The sequence below is a fragment of the Podarcis gaigeae genome, assembly GCF_964106915.1.
Source record: "Podarcis gaigeae genome assembly, chromosome: 8".
In the NCBI taxonomy this organism is placed as follows: Eukaryota; Metazoa; Chordata; class Lepidosauria; order Squamata; family Lacertidae; genus Podarcis; species Podarcis gaigeae.
The window spans coordinates 26,696,406-26,719,775 of NC_139684.1; the positions used below are offsets into that span (position 1 = coordinate 26,696,406).

General features: G+C 49.8%; 2 protein-coding genes across 3 annotated transcripts; one reads left to right on the forward strand and one right to left on the reverse strand.

Annotated features, from left to right (window-relative positions):
* Positions 1-254: 254 nt before the first annotated feature.
* On the forward strand, positions 255-12,020 carry ZBTB48 (zinc finger and BTB domain containing 48). Of its 2 annotated transcripts, none has more exons than XM_083752609.1 (11): positions 255-389; positions 1,926-2,621; positions 5,777-6,061; positions 6,651-6,758; positions 7,460-7,552; positions 8,555-8,641; positions 9,271-9,425; positions 9,519-9,655; positions 10,179-10,343; positions 10,869-10,957; positions 11,668-12,020. In XM_083752609.1, exons 2-11 carry the CDS (start codon positions 1,932-1,934, stop codon positions 11,959-11,961), a joined length of 2,103 nt encoding a protein of 700 aa, XP_083608735.1. In that variant the 5' UTR covers positions 255-389; positions 1,926-1,931; the 3' UTR covers positions 11,962-12,020. The 2 variants fall into 2 exon arrangements, with proteins under 2 accessions (XP_083608735.1, XP_083608736.1); XM_083752610.1 differs by having other exon boundaries at positions 256-389; positions 1,929-2,621.
* Positions 12,021-12,998: 978 nt separating this feature from the next.
* Positions 12,999-23,293, reverse strand: TAS1R1 (taste 1 receptor member 1). The gene is made up of 6 exons (XM_083752556.1): positions 22,833-23,293; positions 20,588-20,912; positions 18,732-19,487; positions 16,859-17,071; positions 16,131-16,251; positions 12,999-14,677 (listed from the first exon to the last, which is right to left on the reverse strand). The coding sequence occupies exons 1-6, from the start codon at positions 23,027-23,029 to the stop codon at positions 13,743-13,745; spliced, it is 2,547 nt and encodes an 848-aa protein (XP_083608682.1). The 5' UTR covers positions 23,030-23,293; the 3' UTR covers positions 12,999-13,742.
* Between the last annotated feature and the right edge of the window lie 77 nt (positions 23,294-23,370).

Genomic DNA, 23,370 nt, shown 5'->3' on the forward strand with positions numbered 1-23,370 from the left:
GCTGTCTCGATTTCCAAAAAAAAAGAGTATGCAATAAAACTGCTAAACTAAACAGGGTCCGGTATGGTTTCAAGTTGGGTGAAGGACCGCGCCTTGAGATCCCTCCCAGCTCTACAGCTCTGTGATTTGATGAACCCCCCTTAATTCGAATCGGGTCCTGCGCCGGATGAGTCGCTTGGGCAGCGCCGCTTTGGAGCTGAAGGAGAGGGGCGGGGCGTCACGGTCACCCCGCCTTCTTTATTAGCATATCTTCCGCCCGCCCCATGCCGCCGCGCTGACGTCACGACGTCCCTGCTCGGTCCAAGATGGCGGCGCTTTGGCTCCTCTCTGCCCCTCCTGTGCCTGGGCTGGGCGCGCTATAAGAGGGGAGGGAGGAGCGCAGAGCCGAGGTAAGCGGGTGAAGGGTGTTTAAAAGTGCGCATTGTTGGCGGGGTGGGGGCAAGTAGTGCCTCCCCAGCCTGTGGTTTGTTTCCCCAAGTTTCCGCTATCCCATAATAAGAGGGAGACCCCCGGCTATTGGGGGTGGGGGAAGAGGCAGTGAAATCCCCCTTCCTTGTTGGTCGCTTGCTTATTAATTAAACTGAAATGGCAGTTCGCCACATGCAGCCTTCCTTTACCCTGAATGGCAATACCGCCCCCCCATGCCTTCCTTTCATTTCAGTCATTAATCCTCCAATACAGCCCATTCCTCCCCCCCCCCCCATGATATTTTTTTGGAGGGTGCTCTGCAGTAGTTGTTGGACTCCAACTCCCATCAGCACCAACACAGCCAGTGGATAAGGATGATGGGAGTTGTAGTCTGACAGCCCCCCCCCCCACCGCACTAGTTCATCTCCAAGCGTTTTTACACAGAAGGAGGGGGGTTGCCTTACTCCTGCTCGGAGATGTTGCTTTTTTTTTTCTTTCCTTCCTGTGATCAGGCTTGCAGGGACATTTTCGTTTGGAGAGTGCTTTGGCTTTGCTATTTGCTTTCTGCCCCCGGTGTTTCGAGAGAGGGGAGCGTTAATAATTGGTATAATATTAACACTGGTTGGGCTCTGCTCACTAATTATCTTGCCTGGGGGACGCTACAAATGAACATTGAGGTTTTGCTGTGGACACATAACTTGCTTTGTTTTCATTTTTAGCTGAAAAGTTATGGCAGGAAAGACAGACAGTCACGGTGCTGCTCATTTCATCTATTTTTATGCTGTTGTTTGGGTCTGGGGTATGAAGGAACCAAATTTTACAGATGTTAATGCAGTTGACGAAATAATTCAGTTTGTGCCCAGAGCCCACACCCTGTAATTATTATTGTTATCATTATTATATTTATTTCCCACCCTTTTCCCAGACCAGGACTTGTGGCTCCTTACACAATTAAAGCAACACCCCTCTGCATTATGATTTGTTATTTATTAATAAATAAATATTATTGCTCTTTATTAAATTCATATACTGCTCATCCCTTCATCAGTAGGCCACAGGGCTGTTTACAACATACAAAACAAATGTCATAAAGCAGTATCTGTGCAACTTGGAAAAAAAGCAATTACATAAATACAATTATAATAAGGAATACAGTACATAAGTGTTTTGTTCTCTACCCCTGCCTGATTGCCAAGATGAGCAGCCTACCTCTCATTGTACTTAGCTTGGATTTCAATGTTTCCATCCACTTACAATCACAGAATGTTACAATTACCCAAAGGGTTCATCTAGTCCAGGGTTTCCCAAACTTGAGTCTCCAGCTGTTTTGGACTACAATTCCCATTACACCCGACCACTGGTCCTACTAGGTAGGGTTGATGGGAGTTGTAGTCCAAAAAAACAGCCGGAGACCCAAGTTTGGGAAACCCTGATGGAGTCCAAACCTCCGCAATGCAGGAATCCTAGCTAAAGAATCCCTGACCCTTCTACTCCCGCACTTTCTTTCTCTCCCACAGCAGACCATGGAGGGCTCCTTTGTCCAGCACAGTGTGCGTGTCCTGCAGGAACTCAACAAGCAGCGGGAGAGTGGGCAGTACTGCGATGCCACCCTGGCAGTGGGCAGCTTGGTGTTCAAGGCGCACTGGAGTGTCTTGGCGTGTTGCAGCTCCTTCTTCCAGAGCATGTACGACGGAGCTTCCAGCAGAATCATCCTGCCAGAGACCTTTGTGGAGATCTTCACACTCCTCCTCGACTTCTTCTACACAGGCCATCTGGCCATCACCGCGGAGAACTGGGAGAAACTTCTTGAGGCGGCCAAGGAGCTCTGCATCCCAGAGGCAGTCAGGCTTTGCCAGGAGTTCAAGCCTGGGCGCCTGGATGGCGGCGACCAGAATGGCCCGTTTCCACTCGCAAAGGACCTTGGGGGTCGCTCCGAAGCGCTAGCCGAGACGCGGGGAGAGCCAGCCCTTGGTGGTGCTGTGCCCCCAGGTGACACTGCTCGAGAAGCCAGCCCGAGCCCCTGCATCCGGGGCAGCAAAGTGGCCCAGGGCCAAAGAGAGAGCCCCTGTCTCCTTCGGGGAAGGCTGAAAAGGTCCCCCAAAACAATAGCGCTGAGCAATGCAGGTGAAGTAAAGAGCACCCCGGAATGTAAGGAGCTCCTAAAAAGGCCACTGAAAAGAGGAGCCGCCGAGGATGCGGGCGCCAATCATGAGGTGGCGTGTGGAGTCATGTGCTAACAGAAAGGGGTTGCCTTTGTCCGCGACGAGCCCCGTCCCGGTTTGAGAATAAAGGCGCCTTAAAGCAGCGAGCAATGTTGGTGGGGACAAAGCAGCAGAACGCCGTTGCTGCTTGTCTTAATGTGGGAGCAGGAGGAGGATGGGTTGGGACCTGCACCAAGGGGCTGGGTGTCTCTGGGGTGGGGGAATTCAAGATCTCTGGGGTTACTGCATGTTCTGGCATTTAGGGACTCGCAGCTGTGGGGAAGCAACTTGGGGTCCTTGGGGAAGCCTTTGCTGGTGTGCAGAACAACTTTGCAGAGGATCCTGGGATACACCCTGGCATACATATTCAGTTTTCAGAGGGCCGCAAGGCAGGAGTATGTTCAGGAAGGTAGTCAAGTCTGTCTTGCACTTGTACATGTTACAGGAGGATTGGTAAACTCTGTTCCAGTCAGTTTGTCCATCATTGCCAGTTTTTAAGGCATGGAACTGCTAATAAGCTTCCATAGATGTTTCCCATAATTCAAATTGGCAAACTTCTGCACCTCCAGAAAGCAGCTGAGGAATCTGGTTTATACTGCAGTGAACCCAAATGTACATATGTGGTTAGTCAGATCAGAAATGCTTATGGTGGTAGGGCATGCCAGTTTAGGGAGTGTTTCTTCAATTATTGCAAATCTCTTCAGTGAGGGGTCTTAAAAATATGTTTTTGGGTGTGAAGAATTCAAATCTGATGTTTTTGTGATTGGACAACATTGAGCTTGATAAGTCCATGCCTAATGAAGAAGCACATAAACTGCTTTTGGAAAACTAAAGAAGTTTAATTCTACCTTCCGAAAATGTCATAATGCTAAAATATATATATATTAATATATAATGTAACTGCAAGTACTTGGCAGTCATTTTTAATGATTTCCTTGCAATTTTACACACATTTTACTTAACAAGCAAAACTAATTTGTATTAATTTAACCAAAACTTCTTGATATTACAACTTTTTAGCACCCCTCATTTTTGGAATTTGAAAGTTGAAAAATTCAAGACGCTTTACTATGGTAGACTATCTTCCAACAACCTGGAATGGCTCAGAAAGTTTGTAGTTAGCAACCACAAGTGTTCAGTTAGTCTGGTCTTTGTTCAGCTCTCCAGCTTATCTGAGTAATCACGAGGACTAGAAACTTAGCTATTCAAAAATGCAAGTTTTTGAGATTTACAAGAGCCTGAAAGTTGTGTACATTAAACCTCCTTGACCTGATTCATGAGGATTTTGAATAGGGTTATACACAGTGTTTCTGGGTGGGTGGGATCTTTCATAGTATTTTTTTCTGTATGTATAAATAGGTGTAGTGGCTGTAGGAAAACTATTATTTCCTTGTTTCCCATCTGCTAATTTTAATAATATTGAACAATGACAAAAACACGCTAGATGAATGAGTCACAAATTCATCCCAGCTTGTACTTAGGGCTTTGCTAGAATCAGTGATTTGTGCATGTTGCAGTTTTTATGATGCAGAATTTGAATTGCAGAATCCTCATTTCATTTACCTTTCTTTTTGTTAAAGCACCAAATAAATCCAATGAGGCATGGTGCAGATTCACATGTTTTAACATCAGATCTACGCAGGCCTGTTGTTTCCAAAGCAGCACACATCCATATACAGCAAATCCAGGCAATGCAGAAATATCACATATGTCAACAGGCATCAACAAAACTGTGCACTTTGTCCCAGTACAGCACGAACTAATAAAAGCAACTCAGAAATAACTAACAGCTCTGATTTCAAGGCCTGGCTGCTGTTAGTGCTACAAAACCTGCAGATGGGGTCATACTGCAGTAGCAAGTTCCCTCTCACTCACATACACGCAGTGCAGGTTTGAGCTGTGAGTCTTTGTAAACAAAGAGCTTCTGAATCTTCTAAGTCCAGTTTGCGTTCTTGTTTGTCCCAAAGGCCAGGTCTCTCTAACAAAATGCTAAAAATGTTTTACTGCAGCTGAAAGTCACAATGGGTAGCGGGATATTAGAGAAGAAACCTAACTGTAGTTCCATGTAGAATGGTGGAAGGATTGGTTTGGCCTACTCAGTCAAGCTGCCTCTGCAAGATTGAGAGCTGCCTGGTGGGATTCTAGGTTCAGGCAGCTGCTGTTCTGAGAAACTGAACAGAATAAGCATCTCAGGAAATGGGGGGACGGGGGACAGGACTGCCTTGGATTTTGGGGGAGGCCAGGGGAGAGACAAGGTCAGTTCATCCATCCCATAGTAGTTTGGTTGTGTGTTGTGTTCTTGAAAAAGGTGGAGCTTAGTCTAAATATTGGGAAACTCAGAGGTCACTCATCAGATACCGCCAGTTAACAGTCCACAGCCTGATAGTAACAGTCCAGATAATTTCAGGGATGGTGAAAATGTATTTGTGTGGGTGGCAGCCAGTCTATTTAATGGAACTGATAGAGCTGGTGATATGAGGACTGTGTGCTCACAGGGGTCTTGGGGACTCCTCTGCACATTTGAAGTGTACACCTGAAAATGTGTAAGGGGCCATGATCAACTTCAGCAGCTCCTTCTCAAGTCTACACTCCATTGCTAAACCAGGTTTGACCTGTGTAAAGGTTGAAATAGTCTAGCTATGCTTGTATTGCAACTTCCCCCAGCCTCATGCCCTCCAGAATTTTTGGGCTAGAACTCCCATCTGTCCTGGTGGTGTGGTCCAAAACACCCAGAAAGCATCAAAGTACCTTTGTCTTAGAGCTGCTGTGTGAGTTTAAAATAAAATTTTAAACAACATTTACAATGGTTTGGGCTATTCCTCAGGTCCTGGGATCAAGTAAAGGAGAATGGTTGAATCTCCTGAACTTGTTTCACCTGCGCCTCTTATTTGCACTATGTGATTAGGCTACAAATAACACTTGATGGCAATAGAACTTTTACTTGGAACGCTTAACTAATCGGCAGGATTGAAATTAGCCTATAGTTAGTTCCTTTCTTACAGTTGTACTAAATGAATGTTTTAAATACTTGACCATCATATATGGCCAAGTATTATTATTTTTTAACTGGTCAAGTGGCTAGCCTTTGTGATGGATTCTGTTTATCGTAGTACACAAAGTTGTGTTTGGGTGGGTGTGTAGACGTTACTGCCCTGTTTTTCTCGCAGCGGGAAACGCAGGAGGCTCCCGGCTCAAATGACCTGACAGCTGAAGATGAAGGAGGAGGGAGCAAGGAAAGGGATGAGGATTACATTCCCGGGAAGAAGAGCGTGAGGACCAAAAGGAGAACTCACCTGTCTAGGAAGCCCAGCAGCTCCAAGACTGCTGGGAACAGTGGCCTGCTGGAAGCCGGGATGCTGGGAAGCCGCAGGGGTGCGACGGGACCAGTTGAATGCCCCACTTGCCACAAGTCCTTTCTCAGCAAGTACTATCTCAAGGTGCACAACAGGCAAGTTCGCATGCCTTGCGCTGGGGAGGGTGTCACGCTCACAAAGATATGGGCGGCCTGTTTTGCCCCAAGAACCAGCTTGTGAATTGAGGCACGGTTGGCTCCTTGCCCAGCATTTGGAGCAGGAATGGGCAGACTCCAAACTTGATTTCTTATTAGAAGCCAGAGAGCCCAGGTGCAAAACTTAGAGGAGTCCAGGACAGGTGCCTTTGAGCACATTCTGCGTGGATGGATTTGTTTTCAGGACCAGAACTGGACTGAACTCATTCTTCTCAGACAGAAGTCTGCTTCTGGTTACTCCAGACTTTCTTTGTTTCAGCAGCCAGATTTAGCTGTGGAGTGGGGAAGGAAGATATCTGTTGGTATTGTTAAACAATTGGGAGTCACAAACTCCTGACAGTCAACTGCTGCTGTTGTTGCTGTTGTGTGTTATTTTATTTTAATGTATTGATATCCTGCCTTTCTGAAAGCAGCTTCCAACATTTAAAAGCATCGTTACAAAATACAAAGTAATAAAAACTAACTAGCTAAAAATACATCAAAACACATTTAGAACCAGCAATTGAAAACATATCCTTGTAACCTGCAGGAAGCACACTGGTGAGAAGCCCTTTGAATGTTCAAAGTGTGGAAAATGCTACTTCCGGAAGGAGAACCTGCTGGAGCACGAAGCCAGGAACTGCATGAACCGTTCAGAGCAGGTATTATGGGAAGGAGGGGGTTACAGCTGGAAAACACACAGACACTCTTGCAGTGCTGTTGGAGGAGCAGCCCTGATGTACTGGGTGGGTGGAGGCTGTTATGGTGCCCAAGAGAGAGGGCTGAGTTGAGATGTAGAAGACCCGGGTTCAAATCCTGTCTAGTCCACCAGGGAGCCGACACTGACACAGCCTGTCAGCACTGAGCTGCAAACGCACCAGCTGCAGAAATGGCAGCTCCAGGCTCCATCTGGAGAGGGGTGACTTAAGGATTTGTGCCTGCATTGAGTCAGGACAAAAAGGGGCTGTTGGGGGTTGGGTGATGTCTAGAAGAGGAGCAATGTGGCCTTCTTCTCCTTCTACAGTGCAGCCTCATGTGGCTGTAAGCTAATCAAAAGACACAGAGGCTGGAAGCCACAGGAGGGGAGAATGCTGCCCTTGGGCTTGAATCCTGCTTGCAGGTTCCCCCCCCTGGGGCATCTGATTGCTCCCTGTGAAAACAGAATGCTGGACTAGATGGGTGAGTGGCCTAATCCAGCAGGACTGTTCTTAAATTTCTCTGCCTGCTTCCTGAAGCAGCAGAGTCTCTGGCTGAGTTTCTCGAACTTGTAGGTTTGCTCGCTCTCCTTGGAGCTGGCAGTTCCATGCAGGGCTCTCCCCCCCCCCCCCACCTCCCTGAATGTCCTTTTCCCTTTTCTGTCCAGGTTTTCACCTGCTCTGTCTGTCAAGAGATGTTCAAGAGGCGGATGGAGCTCCGTGTGCACATGGTGTCCCATACAGGAGAGATGCCTTATAAGGTCAGCTTGCCTTGCCCCTGAGTCTTGCTGGCTGCCTTGCGACAGGACATTTTACTTTGGGGAAGGGGAGCGATTCACATATCCTCAACCTTCCCTTTGAAGCTACAAGGCAGCCCTGCCAGCTGGGGCTGATGGGAGTTGTGGTCCAAAACATATGGAGGGCCCCAGCTTTTGGAGGGAGGGGAAGGCTGGCATCGGGAACAGAAGCTGTACCTGAACACCCTGGCCAGGTGCTCAACTAAGCACAGAGGCTTGGAGCTGAGGTTCCCCTCGCCCTTCTATGCTCAGGTCTGCTCTATGGATGGTGCTGTATCCTTTGTTACCAATGGCTACTGTAGGACTTCCGGGAACAGCCCTAATGAAGGAGCAGCCTGTAAAAGGGTTAACAGAATACTTAAAAGTTACAGGGATGATTATTAGAAAGATTTGGAAGCATTTTGAGGGGGTTCCTAAAGAAGAATGGTTTAACCAAGTAAGGTGAAAGGTTAACGGAAAAGTTGGTTTAAGTAGAGGCCAAATGAAAAAAAAGTCTCCTTTATGAGCGCACAGCAAGACTTCGTTTTATACAGTAATATTGACAGACAGGTGCTTGCAGCACAATGTGTAAGTATCCAGAATTGTAGAGTTGTAGAGTAGAGTTCCATCCCTGCAATGCTCTTTATCAGATTCCCACCAAACCTTAAGGATGCTAAATAATGAACTTGGGAAGCCTCCAGCCTTGATAAAAGGGGGAAAGAGAAGAAAGTAGACCTTCAGAATTATTCCAGCTCTGCACCTCACCCTATAAATACGAGGGATTATCCTTTGTTTTCGGAATCTCCATTTTTGTTTTTAACATCCTTTGTAATATGTGGGATGTTGTTCAGATAACTGTATGGAGGGAAGGTTGGTTTTGTAAGGTGTGGTTCAGTGTGAGAAATGGGTTTTCTTTTCAAATGAAAACAAGAATAGCAACCCTCATCTGCCACTGACCTGCGGCTCTTGTGTCCCCTTGTGTTCTAGTGCTCTTCCTGCATCCAGCAGTTCATGCAGAAGAAGGACCTGCAGAGCCATCTCATCAAGCTACATGGGGCCCCCAAGCCACACGCGGTGAGTATCGGTGTTTGCCGAGACTTGGCAAATCGCCCTTCTTGGGAAAATCTCACCTAAGCTGAAACTGTCCAGGGGACAAAGTGCTTGAGATGGCTTCTTCGCCATTGAGTCTAATTTTTATTTTATATGGAAACACAGCAGCTCAGGAGAATTAGGCCTCACAGGGAGTATGTAAGTGTCTGGGTTTAGTACACTCCAAGGTTACTTTTTCATCTTCTTTGTTAAAACAAAAACTTGCAATTGCTTTGATTCTGTCATCACAACCCACACTTCCTTTCCCTTTTGCTACGTTTGTATTATTGACCCAGTAAATCACACAGCTGCATACAATACTTCGTTACTGGCGATTACGACTTGTCATCTTTTTTTAAAAAAAACACAACCTTATTTTTTCTGAAACCTGTTTGTTACAGCAAACCCAGTGGAGACAGGGAATGTGGTTTGCTTGGGAGATGGCACCTTTCCTTAACATGCGAGAATGAAGGGAAGGCCGACCGCCAGGGATGTTAATGGGGGAAAGGGGAAGTCTGCGAGGAATTGGTTGAGCCTGAGGCCTCCTCCGCAAGACTGCTTAGCCCGCTTAGCCCCCTGACCCCAGTCCATCCTTCCTCCTCTTCCTTCTTCAGTGCTCTGCCTGCTCCAAGTGCTTCCTGTCGCGGACGGAGCTACACCTCCACGAGGCCTTCAAGCACCGCGGGGAGAAGCTGTTTGTCTGCGAGGAGTGCGGCCACAGGGCTTCGAGTCGCAACGGGTTGCAGATGCACATCAAAGCTAAGCATAGGTGTGCAGAAGTGGCCTGCTTTGTCCCTTTCCACAGGGAGCTTCCATGCCCCAGTATGCTCTAGCATTGCCCTTCCTCCTCCTGTCTCTGCAGGAACGAGCGCCCCTATGTCTGCGAGTTCTGCCAGCATGCCTTCACCCAGAAGGCCAACCTCAACATGCACTTGCGCACCCACACAGGGGAGAAGCCCTTCCAGTGCCACCTCTGCGGCAAAACCTTTCGCACACAAGGTATGGGTACAGCCTGGCCCTTGGGGCCGTTCCCACTGAAGGGCAGAGTTGGCACAGGGCATCTGCTTAGGACTTTTGGGCCTGTCCCACCCAAGCTCTCTGGGAACCTAGAGAACCTCTCAGTCGGCAGGAGGCCTGGGCAATATCAGGTTTTCAGCACTGTGATGTATAACCTCCCAAACAACGCAAACTGGTGATGCACCACAATGTTGAAACGGGGAGGAACAAGCTGCAGGCAGACTGGAGTGAGGTGCACTGTGCTGGCTGGAGCCAGGGAGCCGTGATGTATCGCCAGCTCAAAAAGTCTGAAACCAGTATTGCGGTGTGAACTTCGTATGGGTTTCGGACAAATTACTGATACATCTTGCAGCTCTAGTCATTAGTCAGGAAGGAATAGTGGGTGCTTTTAAAGCTATGTTTCCATTCCCATCACTTTTGTAATACAGTCTGGTGTGTATGTAGAAATATAAAGAAGGCCTCTCCTCCTGTTTGACTGGTTTTCTCTTCTGTGTGCACACATCAGCAAGCCTGGACAAGCACAACCGGACCCACACAGGCGAGCGTCCCTTCAGCTGCGAGTTTTGTGACCAAAAGTTCACCGAGAGAGGCCCCCTGCTGAGGCACATTGCCAGCCGGCACCAGGAAGGGAGGCCCCACTTCTGCCAGATCTGTGGGAAGACTTTCAAAGGTAAGGGGAGGGAGTGCCGAAACAACTGAGTGAATGAGTGAAATGCTTGTTAAGAGGGGCGAAGCCTTGCTGTCTCAAAACACGCAGTGCGAAGGCTTTTGTGTAAGATGGAACTACGCAGTTGAGGAGCACGGATCCTGCAGCTTGGCTTTTGCCAATCTGGTGCCCTCCAGGTACTGTTGGGCTACAACTCCCACCAGCCCCAGGGTCTGGTATGGTCAGGGATTAGGATCGGGGCACCAGATTGTCTGCACCTGGCTTAGTGGCAGAGGACTGAGCTTTTGTATTCAGGGAGACCCCAGACTTAAGCCAAGTTAAAGAGGCCACCTAGGGCGGGACGGCTGGGCATAAATCTTGGTAGAGCTACTGTCCAAGTTGGCCAGGCTTCTGCCCTCCAGAAGTTTTGGACATGGCCAGCACAGCCCCTGGGAGAAGTTGTCAGAAACATCTGGAGGAGTGGGCAGCGCTGGGCTGGATGCTGTCCTTAGGCAGCCACTTAATGGGCCCTTGGTCTTGCTTTTCCAGCTGTGGAGCAACTGCGTGTCCACGTCCGTCGGCACAAAGGGGTGAGGAAGTTCGAATGCACAGAATGTGGCTACAAGTTCACACGGCAGGTATGATGCGGCACTTGTGGGAATTTTGTGTTTGTGTTTGTTAGCTGACTCCCAGGCTCTTCAAATCCCCTCTCAATGCCTTTTCTTTCTCATTCTTGCAATTCTTCCTTCCTTCTTCCCTCTCCCTACAGTACCTGCATTGATTCCCCCCTTCATCTGAGGAAAGGGGTGGCCAACCTGTGGCCCTCTGTCTATTTTCATGTGGCCCTCGACATCTGCAAGTGCCTAGCAGAGGGGAAACTTGGGGTGGGAACTGGGGCAGGAGGTGAGAGTGACAAGAGGGTGGCTCTGTTCACTTTTCTCTTGGGTCCCTGCCCAACACGTGTAAGCGGCCCCCAAGAGATTATCCTTCATGGAGTGTGGCCCTTGGCAGGAAGAAGTAAAGAGAATTCTCTGCCTTAGGATGACTAAACACTTTCAAAAGTGACCCCCTTGAGAGCCACTGGCCCTCCATAAAGTACTCTCAGTTGTCCAGAGACCTTCAGACATTTTGTCATTCTCACCCCAAACCCGTAAGGTGTCCCTCTGGTGCAGATGCCCGGCTGAGGCAGACCTGCCTAAGGGAACCCAGCTCAGCCCCTGCCTTGCCTCCTTGCCCAGCAGTGCATCTGTTACCGCCAGAAAGGGCCCTTAGCTGCTCTTCCCCACTTCCATTTGTGGGCTCTGGGTTCCGACATGCCAACCGTCTCTCCTCTTGCTCTCTCTCGAAGGCCCACTTGAGACGCCACATGGAGATCCACGACCGGGTGGAGAACTACAACCCCCGCCAGAGGAAGCTGCGGAACCTGATCATCGAGGACGAGAAGGCCGTGGTGGTGGCCCTGCAGCCCCCTCACGCTCTGGAGGGGGGCTCTGCCGAGGAAGTCGTGGCGGAGCCACTCGGCCACGGCTCCCTGAGCGAGGAGCTCCCTGTACAGAGACTCTCTTCAAACGAGAACTTTGGTCCCCCGGATGTGATCGAACAGTCGCTGATCATTACCATCCCAGATGACTGTGAGACGTAGCGTTGTGCCCCTATTGTAAAGCCCCGTCCCCAATAAAGGAGAGTAATTAAAAAAGAAAACCCGAACTTCAATTACATCCGTACTCTGAACATAATGCAGTGTGTAATAATGGCCCAGGTGCCGCTAAAATTTCTATGCTAGGACCTTCCCTTGCTCAGCTGACAGAACCTCTACTCCCTTCTTTCACTGGAGTGGAGTGAAAAAGAATTGGTCACCCCCACAGTTCAAACCATTGTTGATCCAATTGCCTGGGACGGGGAAATAGTGGTGGGGGGGTGTTATTTCCTCATCAGCCATGAGCCCCTGGAGTTCTTTGTGTGTGGATTAGGTTACTCTGGCCTTACTACCATCAAGGGATGGGGGAGAAATTTGATTCAGTTCACACTAATCTGATCTGTACTTTATGAAACGATACAGAAACTGAAACCCAGCTGGCCTAGGATATTCCCACTGCTCCAAATCTTGCAATGCAGTTCTCCAGGCAAGCAGTGTGTTAAAAAATGCATATAAATGTGTATATCCATGAAAATAACTTGCAAAAGTGCATTATATAAGGGAAATCGTTTTGCAGGAAAATACCATATTTTTCGCCCTATAGGACGCACTTTCCCCCTCCAAAAATGAAAGGGAAATGTGTGTGTCCTATGGGGCGAATGCAGGCTTTCGCTGAAGCCTGGAGAGCAAGAGGGGTCGGTGCGCACCAACCCCTCTCGCTCTCCAGGCTTCAGGAAGCTATTCACAAGCCGTGGGAGAGCTGCCTGCACCCTGAAGCTTGGGGGCACGCTGAGCTCAGCACCCCCAGGCTTCGGGCTTCGCACAGCTCTCCCACGGCTTGCGGAGAGCCGCCTGTTCTGGGGGCTGGGGTCGGGGGAAGCTCGGGCTTCCCCTGCCCCAGCCCTGCGCCTGGGGGGGAAAGAATTTTTTCTTCTTTATTTCCCCCTCAAAAAACTAGGTGCACCCTATGGGCCGGTGTGCCCTATGGGCCGAAAAATACAGTATGTTTCTTAGCAAAATTGCATACAAAGAAGTGTACACAGTTTGAATCATAGAACAGAATCATAGAATTTGTAGTGTTTTGCGTCTTATGCTGGGCTTACATTCTGGGGATAGTTCGCATGTGCAAAAACACGTACAGTGGAACCTTGGTTCTCAAATGTAATCCGTTCAACTCCCAAGATGTTCGAAAACCAAGGTGCGGCTTCCAATTGGAGCAGGTGTCCTGGAAACAATAGCCGACAGCTGCATCGGACATTCAACTTCCAAAAAATGTTTGGAAACTCGAACACTTACTTTGGGGTTTTCTGCGTTTGGGAGCCGATTTGTTCGTTAACTAAGCCGACTAAGAACCAAGGTTCCACTGTATGCCCAAACCACCCTCATGCAACCATCTTTACCTTTCAAGCAAAGCAAAGAGCTCTGGGGTGCTCCTGTGGGGGCAAATGGATTCCCAGAAAATCTCCTGAGAACATCCCAGAGCCTGGTAAGCAAGGCTTTTAAAAACTTTCTGCTCCAGGAAAAGCCGGTGCAAGAGGAGCTTTTAAGCTCTCTGCCTTCCCTGTGCTTAATCTGTGGGATTTCAAACAGCCGGCTTTCAAATTGCGCAAGTTAATTGCACACAATTGTACCGTATGAAGGCAAATGGCACTAGAATTCATGAGGATTCCTTTTGTGTAAAGAAGAAGAAAAAATTAGTGTGGAATTGTATGGTACGTATGACTGGAAAAATGTGAAACCGAGACGGCAAAGCCCATCTCGCCTTGGTCGCCTGACCTTCCCGCCCCTCAGCCTGCTGCGTTCACCCTCTTTGTGTAGCTCTGAATGGACATCTGGAAGTGTTGGTTGGTGTTGAGATGGGAGTGGAAGAGGATGACGTAGGCCTTGGGGGCGAAGTAGCTCCCAAAGATCCCGGCGAGGGTGCAGAGGAGGGTGGCGATGTGGATCGCCGCCAGGTACTTGCCCTTGTAGATGCTCGCGGCAGTGGTGTACGTGATGAAGGAGACGAAGTAGATGAGATTGCTGAATGTGATGCACTTGGCTTCGTTGTAGCTGTTGGGAAGGTCCTTCCCCATGTAGCTGATGGTGAAGCAAGCCACGCCCAGCAGGCTGTTGAAGATCATCCAGAAAACGGGGATCACCGTGTTGCCCTGGCTGCACTCCAGGAGAATCAGCTCCTCAAAGGCCTCGTAGTTCTTGTAGGGGGCCGGTGGGCTGAGGGTGAGGGAGGTGAGCACCATTGTGCCCTGCAGCCCAGTGATGGCTCCTATGAGCAGGCCGGAGCCGTGGTACTTCCGCCAGGCCCCATACAGGCCCGGAGCCCTGGCCGCCATCTTGAAGACGATGACGATCTGCACCGAGCGCGCCGCCATGCACGAGAGGCACCCGGTGAGGCAGGTGCTGTACACCGACAACCTCAGAAGGCAGACAAAGTGCCCTGGGGCCCCAAAGAAGCAGTAGAGGCTGAGGCCGGCGCAGGCCAAGGCGCCCAGCATGGCGAAGCACATCCAACCGCCAGCCGACTTCACGACGGGCGTGTGGCGGTTCCGCACGAAGACGCCTGTGGTCCCGGCCACGAGCAGCAGCAGGAGGGTGTTGGCTGCCAACAGGGCCACAGAGATGGGGTCGTCCCACAGCATGAAGACGACGGTGCGGTCAAAGCAGGCTTCGCTTCTGTCAGGCGCCCACTGATTTTTCTGGCACTTCTGGCAGGTGTACGGATCTGTGGGGCGGCAGGGCTAGTCAGCGGAGGCAACTGGAAGCCACCTTTCCCCCACCCCTGGGATCTCTGGGGGGCAGCCAACAGGAGAGTCTCTGCAGTGTAGTGGTTAGAGAGTCTGACTACGAGGACCTGTGAGACCAGGGTTCAAATCTCCACTGGGCCAGCTGGGTGCGACCTTGAGCCAGCCGCTGCCTCTCAGCCTAACCTCCCTCACAGGGTGGTTGTGGGGGTTAAAGGAGGAGGAGGAGGAGCAGAATAATGTGTATACCACCTTGAGGTGCTTGGAGAAAAGCCTAGGATACATATGCAATAACCAACTGGGATAGCTCAGCTGGAAGAACACAAGACTCTTAATGTCAGCATTGTGAGTCTGAGCCCCATGCCAGGCAAAAGATTCCTGCATTGCAGGGGGTTGGACTAGATGACCCTCGCGTCCCCTTCCAGTTCTATGATTCTATGAAATAATTAATCCTGGATTCCCGGCTGCAAGAACGTTGCCTTTCCTCCCATCAACACAGCTCAGCCTTAGTGCACCTATCTGCTGTAGGGCCTCGCCGTCTGTGTGTGCTGCACTCTGGAAGTGCTCTCCTAATATTACAGCGTGCAAGAGTGTTGTTAGGGGGAGGTCCTGGGTCTTTGGCACTCATCCCTGCATCTCTTGAACCCGTCCCCTTCCTCCCCACCCCAACTTCTAGACCTCGCCCACCCACCGTCTTAGTTCGCTCAGGGTCCTAAAAGTGCACCTGCTTCTACAAATTGGTAGCAAACAGGTGGACCATTTAAAACAAGAAAGCAGACTATATATATATAAGATTAAAACATTCCAAAGACAGTTACAAGCATCTAAAACCAGTCACATTTAGAAATAAATTGAAAAGCAAATATAAACGCATCTGAAGCACATTCTCTCCCTGAGGCCTGTAGGTTTTTTTTAGGTCTGCTGGACATTGTATCTTTGTGAAGGGGTGAACTAAGGTGCCCAGTATTTCCCGAGGGAAAGAATGTGCTTTAAAGGTATACCCGGGTACAAAACTCTCCTTTTTTTGCCACTGCCATCACCCCCCAGGCTAGCATGAGCGAACCCTCTGTGGCTCCAGCACATTTCCATGTTTCTCCATCCCTCTGATGCTTTGCAAGAGAGCTTCCTGCTTCTGGTCATGGGCCACTTGGCCATGGCTTCCTCCTAGAGGATGCAGGTGAGACCACAAACCCTGCCCCCAAACCTCAAAAGCTCAGGAACATTATGCAAGGCTTGGGCTTTGGGATTAGGAAGCCATGTGACCTCAGAGGCGTTGGCCCTGTGGGGAGACAGCAAGGGGGCAGAGCCAGCCTGAACCCATGGAGGCCATGGGTTTAAAGAGGCAGGAAGCAGAAGAGTTGAATCGCCTCTGCCCGCCTGCTTCTGACTCTGGTGCTGGCCTGGCCTTGCCCTGCCTGCTGACAATTCACTCACCGCTTCTGTTCAGGAAGGTTCCTGGAGAGCAGCCCACGCAGTGGAAACAGCACTGGTGCATGCCTTGCTGCACCTTCTGCTCCCCCGTGCCGCATTCCTTGGAGCACACGGACTCAGGGACCTGGGCGGGAGGATGAGCGTTGGTGTTAAGGGGTGTAAAAGGTAAAGGCAAAGGGACCCCTGACCATTAGGTCGAGTCGTGACCGACTCTGGGGTTGTGGTGCTCATCTCGCTTTATTGGCCTAGGGAGCCAGCATTTGTCCGCAGACAGCTTCCGGGTCATGTGGCCAGCATGACTAAGCCACTTCTGGCGAACCAGAGCAGTGCACAGAAACACCATTTACCTTCCCCCTGGAGCGGTACCTATTTATCTACTTGCACTTTGATGTGCTTTCGAACTGCTAGGTTGGCAGGAGCAGGGACCAAGCAACGGGAGCTCACCCCGTCGCGGGGATTCGAACCGCTAACCTTCTGATCGGCAAGTCCTAGGCTCTGTGGTTTAACCCACAGCGCCACCCGCGTCTCTGTCAAGGGGTGTAGGTAGACCCAAAGTGCCCCCATGAGCCAATGCTACAACCCCCCTGTAGTAGAATGGGTTGCTTCCTCCCATTTTTCCCTGGCAAGGGGAATTCCAGGCAGACCAACGTCATGGGTGGTGGCTAGATCTCAACAATAAGAATCTTCCCTGGGTGTATGAGCCTCCCACTCCTCCGCATGTGCCTCCTTACCTGATTATCCTCTGTGTGCCACAGAAGCCTGTCCTTGTGGATGCTCAGGCGGTCCGGGTTCCTGTCAAAGGAGCCCACCACGCTGTAGTTCCACTCCTGCCCAGCCCATGTCCACAAGACCAGGTCGTAGCCAACCAAGGGGTCCCCATTGGTGTCAAAATAAATCTGTCTATGGTTCAGGCTGAAGTTCACCTGCTTCACTTCCTTCAGGAGCTGCAGCAGAGAGACAGACAGACACCTTTCTCCTGGGCATAGTTGGCCAATTGGTGTTTAAGAAGGATAGAACATTTTTTATGTATGCTACAACAGCAGCAAGAATACTCATTGCAAAGTACTGGAAGACACAAGATCTACCCACCGTGGAAGAATGGCAGATGAAGGTGATCGACTATATGGGTTTGGCAGAGATGACGAGCAGAATCCGAAACCAGGGAAGAGAAACGGTGGACGAAGATTGGAAAAAATTTAAGGACTATTTAAAGAAATATAGCAAAATTAATGAATGTTAAAATGACGTTGGATTAGAAAATAAGTGGTTAGTAGCGGTAATGGTTAATTTAAAGAAAATAAGTAATATTAAAACTAAGCCAAAAGTAAGGGAAGGATTTGCTGAAAATAAATTAGAAATTGGAATACAGAAAGGGGAGGTATGAGGAAGTCGGGAAAGTAAGTCACAAGAAATTAAGAATTGAATTTATATGTGTTTTTTGTTTTTTATGTTTTATATTGTGTTTTGTTTGTTATTGTGTTGTTTTGTTTTGTTACGATAAAAAATTGTTGAAACGTTAATTAAAATTTTATTTTTAAAAAAAGAGAGAGACAGACAGACAGACTAATCCAGCCAACCCTAACCTGATATCCTTCAGATGTTCTGGACTACAACTCATGTCAACCCCAGTACATCTCATCTGGTGAAGCGTTCTGGAAGACTCTAGAGCTTGCCGCGTTCTTGTGGGTTGGTCCAAAGATATTACCAAACTGTGGGCTTGGAGGTATTTTCCAGAGTTTCTCTGGGGAGAAGGAATTAACTGATAAACCAGTTTTAAGTCTGCAGTGTGGAAACGCCCCATGATTAAAATTGAATGCACGGGGCCATGTTTTACTGGAAGACCTCCAAGCTGCCTGAACCAAATGGTCCCATTCCATGGACGAACTCCCCTTCAATTTTTTGATTTTGAAAACTCCCCATGGATTCTGCAAGTCTCCACACCCCAAACCCAAACTCTTTAATTAGGCAGGGTTTGTGAGCAAGAAAAGGGAGGGGAAAGGACAAGCGATCCAGGGCTCAGTGCAAGCGACTTGGGGGCTGTGTCTCCTGTGTCACCCTCTAACAAGATGAATCATAGAGTTGGAAGGGACTCTTGAGGTTCATCTAGTCCAACCCCCTGCAATGAAGGAATCTTTTGCCCAACATGGGGCTCAAACCCATGCCCACGAGACTAAGAGTCTCATGCTCTACCAAGTGAGCTATCCCAGCTCACATACCCCCAATGCCCATCAGAGCATGCTCAGCTGGAGAGATGGTGTGGCATAGGCGCTAAGAGTATATCATGCAGAGAAATCTCAGCTGTTATTCTGTTTTCTTCGGCATCCTGGAATCCCAGGAAAACACAGAGCAGGGATAAGCACCGTGGCACCCTACAGATGTTGCAGCCTCCATCTTCCATGAATCCTGCTGGCTGGGACTGATGAGAGCTGGAGTTGAGCAATATCTGTAAAGCCACAGGTTAGCCACCCCTGGCTGGCACCTGCTTTTTCCATGGAGAGACCCCACTCTTACCGCAGCAGGAATGCCATTTTGGCACTGTCCCTGCCGGATAAATGACCAGAGACAGAGAGAGAGAGAGAGAGAGAGAGAGATGGGGAGGTTTACCTGCCACGGATAGACAGTGCCCTTTTGGCACACACCAGTTTGGCAGCCCAGCAGACGATGGAGGGCATGTGCCATGACATACACTGCCGAGTACACACTGAACGCTCCTTGTGTGTCGTAGGGCGACGGCTCCTGCCTGTCGGGCAGCTTGCGGAACCGGGAGAATCGCTGGCTGCACCTTTCCTTGCAATTCCGACACGAGCCAGTGTCGCCCCTGTGGGCACCCGCTTCCTCTGATGCGGCAAAAGCTGCTTCAAACGCCTTCATCCCCGAGAGGCGTGCCTGGTGGATGGTTACCCCGAGGACTGTGCCGATGCCCTGAACGCCGGGGATTTTCCAGATTTCCGTGGCCAAGGACCAGTCTTCCGTGCCCAGCCACACCTTCCCGGTCACGTTCTGCTGGGTGGCCTCCCTGAGGAACAGGAGGGCGCTGCGCTTGTTGGCGAAGACGGTCACCACGTTGGCGGCAGAGGCCACCACATCCAGGATCATGCGGGCCACCTCTGCGCTGCTGGCGGGGATGACGCCCTGGTAGGCGAAGCAGATGCCCTCCTGGGGGGCCGCTTCATGCAGCATCTGCAGGCCCTGGAGCCCGTAGTTGTTGTCACTGCCCACCACCGCCACCCAGGTCCACCCGAAAGTTTTCAGCAGGCGCACCATGGCGTCCACCTGCAGCTGGTCGCTGGGGATGGTGCGTAGGAAGGAAGGGAAGGTCCTCTTGTTGCTGAGCATCTTACTGGAGGCTTCATAGCTGACCTGGGAAAAGAGAGAGCAAGGCAGGAAGGAGGCAACTGCTCTTGACATACATCGGGTCCTCCAGATGTTGCTGAAGTTTAACTCCCAACAGCAATCCCTTCTCTGTTCCCAGCATGGCCAGAGATGGTGGGAGCAACAGCTGCAGGGCCACAGACATCCCCTCACCCCTGATGCTGCTGGACGGGGAGATGGAAACAGTTCTGTGAGTTGGAAGGGACCCCCAAGGCTCATCCTAGTCCAACCCGCTGCAAACCAGGAACAGCAGATAAAGACTCCCTTGACAATTGACCATCCACCTTCTGTTTGAAAAGCTACAAGGAAGGAGAGTCCGCCACCTTCCAAGGGCGTCCGTTCCTTCGTCAAACAGCTCTCGCCCTCGGAAAGTTCTTCCTAATTTTCAGCTGGCATGTCCTTCCTTGTCATTTGAATCCATAAGTTCAGGTCCTGCCCTCTGGAGCAGCAGAAAACAAGCTTGCTCCAGGTACTGCTCTGACGGAAACAGAGCCACCTGTGGGACGTTTCTCCTAGCTAGCAGCCACCTCAGGACTCCTCAGACGTTTTTTATCGTCGGTCCGAGGCTCCCTCTGCTTCAATTCACGGCCCTTGCCCTCCCCAACATTTCCTGAAGGCTCTCTTCTGCCTAATCTACGCTTTCACGGACATGATCCGGCAGGAACCTCTCCCCAACACAACTTCCCAGTGGACTGCGTCGCTTTTACTTTGCAGTGATCTCTCCTGCACCAGCAAAGAGGGTAATTTGCTTTGGGGGAAGATGTGTGAGAAAAATAAGGCAGAATCGCAGAACTGGAAGGGACTCAAAAGGCTCAGCTGGCCCAAGCTACTGCAATGCAGGAATCTCAACCAGACAGTTGTGAAACATGCTATCAACAGCCTAAAAGAGAGACCAGGAAGAGCAGTCTGGCACCAACCCCCTGACATCTCTGGGCAGCTGCTGGTGCCTGTTCTTGCCCACCCCCAATAATTTTCCTTATTCCTGGGCCTGGCTACACTGACTGTGGCTGGTGGGGAAGCTGGAGAAAGCACAGAGTGGGAGACGGCTCTCCTAATCCACAAAGTCCCACCGCCCTTCGGGGGCTTACCTCTGGCATGCAGAAGACGCCCAGCAGACTGGCTGTCGTGAAAGCATTCTCACTGGTGTCTGGCCCGATGACGCCCACAACCTTGGGCAGGGAGTGGGTGTAGTTGGCAGCCACCACCAGCTGCCGGGCACCGCAGCAGCCCTTTCCGCCACCCTGGGAGAGGACGCTCAGCGTGGCGTACATGTTGGAGGATGCCGAGCAGGTGTCGTAGATCTCGTACCCCAGAGTGACGTTGGGCAGGAGGCGGCTGGAGTTGTTGATTTCCTCCACCGCCAGCCGCATGGCCTGGACCAGGTAGTAGCCGTGGTGACTCGCGTCGTACATGCTGCAGAAACAGGGAAAAGCCACAGGAGAAGGTGGAACTAAAGGACAGGTGGGGGGGTGGTGGATCCCAAATAGGACAGCAGCAAAATATTGCATGGTAGACTGCTCCTATGCAACAGGCTCCATTATGATACTCCATTCCATGCCCTCCCTCCTTGTTTCCTGCCCCGCAACCCTGAATTTGTCAGCATCTTTTCCTTTTTTTATTTCTCTCTCTCTCTCTCTCTCTCTCTCTCTCTCTTTATTATTTCTTTTTGGCTAACTCTATACTCATGTTCTGTGAGGGATGGAAGAGGAAAGGCTCTATTTGAGAGGCAAGGGAGAGAGGGTGGGAGGCTGGGGGAAGCGCCCAGGTGAGAGCTAGGATGATTTATATCCCATGGTGTGTATTAAGAGTAAATATATAACCTTTATAGAGGTTTTCTTCTCCTCCTCCTCCTCCTCCTCCATTTTCTTTCCTTTTCTTATGCTCGCTCTTTCTTATTTTTACTCTCGGTTTTGCTTTTACTGCATTCTAAAACTTTTAATAATGATTATAAAACACAAACTAAAAACAATACTGGACTGTAAAATAAAATGGTCGAACAAATAAAACGAAACATAGATTGGTTGCAAACAAATGGACAAGTGTTCAGTTCTCACTGGGCTGCTTGGAGAGTTGTCCCCCTTAGTTCCCTCCTCCTCCTTGCCTGCTGATACTTGTCTTATTATGATTTCTGGAAACTGCTTTAGTCGAGTCATTGGTCCACCTGCTTCAAGATTCCCTGCAAGGTGTGGCAGCAGCTCTCTGGGGCTGCAGATGGGGGTCTCTCCCAGCGCTTGAGATGGTGAGGATTGAACCTGGAGGACCTTCTACTGTGCCCCTGAGCCACAGCCCTTTTTGTGCCCTGGTGGCACTGTTTTGATTGCATGAGCAATGGCACTCATAGCCTCCAACTTTGGAGCTCTTGATTTGTTTACGCAGCTTCTTTGGGAAAAATTGAATAGGAATTTCCAGCCCCCTTCATCTTTTATAAAACTGGAGGAAGCTGGAGGGTCAGGGATTCACTGCACATAACTTTGTCCCATGTATGTTACTTGTTGACACAAGACACTGTTTACAGGAGATTGGATAAAATCCATGGAAGAGGTGAGATCGATCAGTGGCCGTGAGTCATGATGGCTGCACGGAATCCTCCATATTCCAAAGGGGAATAGTCCTGGCTACCTTGGAACAGACACAGCATGGCACTTCTTAATGGGTTTTCAGCTGAACTGCCTCTCAGAGGGACAAAAGAAAAAATGACAGCCTAGAAAATATCAGAACCATCATGCGAAACACAATAGCTGATGGCAAATAAGTAGGATGCCTGTCTGTTGCCAATACATGCCTGGTGTGTGTGTTGAGGGATGGGGAGAAATGGTCTTAAGCTGACTGTGAGTCCACATTGGAATGGGCCTGTCTGCAGCTCCTTAGGAAAAAAAAGTCTAGAGGATGGATGCCACCACACACAAGGCTCTGCTGCCTGTAATGCTACTTCTGCTTGTGCAGAATGGTGGGATAGCAAGTAGAGGAGCCTCACTTGAAGGTTTAAGCGTGTCTATGGGAGATGTTGCTTCAAGTACTTGACCATGGAGAAGTTACTTTGGTATTTGCCGTTTTCATTTGCTCTTTTGCCAGGATAAAACATAGCTTGGGACCACATGCTTCCCAAACACAGATACCTGCATCCTACATAGGAAGATGACTTATCAGATCACTGGCCCATCAGACCACTTAGCTCAGTGTGGTTTACACTGACTGGCAGAAACTCTCCAGGGTTTCAGGCAGGGGTCTCTCCCCGTCCTACCTGGAGATGCTATTGGGAATTGAGCCTGAGACCCTCTACACGCAAAGCAGTGAGCTATGGCACTTGCGATATTTCTGGCTCCTCTCACTTACCTGTCGCAGATGTCAACTTCTGGCTTAGTTTTCTGGGGTTTGGTGATGTTACTCCGGTGAATTTGAAACAGCCCCGCAAGGGTATAATCTCCATCCAGCCTCAGCGGGGAAGAAATCCCCTGGTTTAAGCTCCCACTGGCACAGCAACAGAAGCTCCAAAGTAGCAAATATGAAAAGGGTGGGGAAGAGAGACTCATCCTGAACAGACCAGGGAAGTCACTGTCACAGTCACAAGGGTACTCTGCTTTTTGGGGAGGAGGAATACTGAGGACAGTGTCCCTGAATTACCTGTGATCATTTGCATAACCCTGCACACCTGTAAAATGCCTCAGAGCAGAGGGTAAGATATACATACACAGGAAACTTTCCTGGAGCGGGGAGGCAGCAGGATGCAAGCTGAAAACCAAATTGTGGGTTTTAATTTTCCTAACAGACTCTGCAGGAGAGTTGAAGTAAAATGTGCTCTCTCCTCCTGGGCTCCTTGTGGAATAAAATTAGACCCTATAAACACTTGCAACACTCTTCGTGCCACCTCAGT

What these genes read in the sequence shown, in the direction of transcription:
- ZBTB48 (XM_083752609.1), top strand. Translation starts at nt 1,932, where the DNA reads ATGGAGGGCTCCTTTGTCCAGCACAGTGTGCGTGTCCTGCAGGAACTC. An exon ending in GGGCCCCCAAGCCACACGCG is followed by an intron (nt 8,642 to 9,270) that starts GTGAGTATCGGT and finishes TTCCTTCTTCAG; the next exon opens with TGCTCTGCCTGCTCCAAGTG. An exon ending in CTGTGGGAAGACTTTCAAAG is followed by an intron (nt 10,344 to 10,868) that starts GTAAGGGGAGGG and finishes TTGCTTTTCCAG; the next exon opens with CTGTGGAGCAACTGCGTGTC.
- TAS1R1 (XM_083752556.1), bottom strand. Translation starts at nt 23,029, where the DNA reads ATGAGTCTCTCTTCCCCACCCTTTTCATATTTGCTACTTTGGAGCTTC. An exon ending in GAAGTTGACATCTGCGACAG is followed by an intron (nt 20,913 to 22,832) that starts GTAAGTGAGAGG and finishes CTGTTTCTGCAG; the next exon opens with CATGTACGACGCGAGTCACC. An exon ending in GCACTGTCTATCCGTGGCAG is followed by an intron (nt 17,072 to 18,731) that starts GTAAACCTCCCC and finishes TCTCTGCTGCAG; the next exon opens with CTCCTGAAGGAAGTGAAGCA.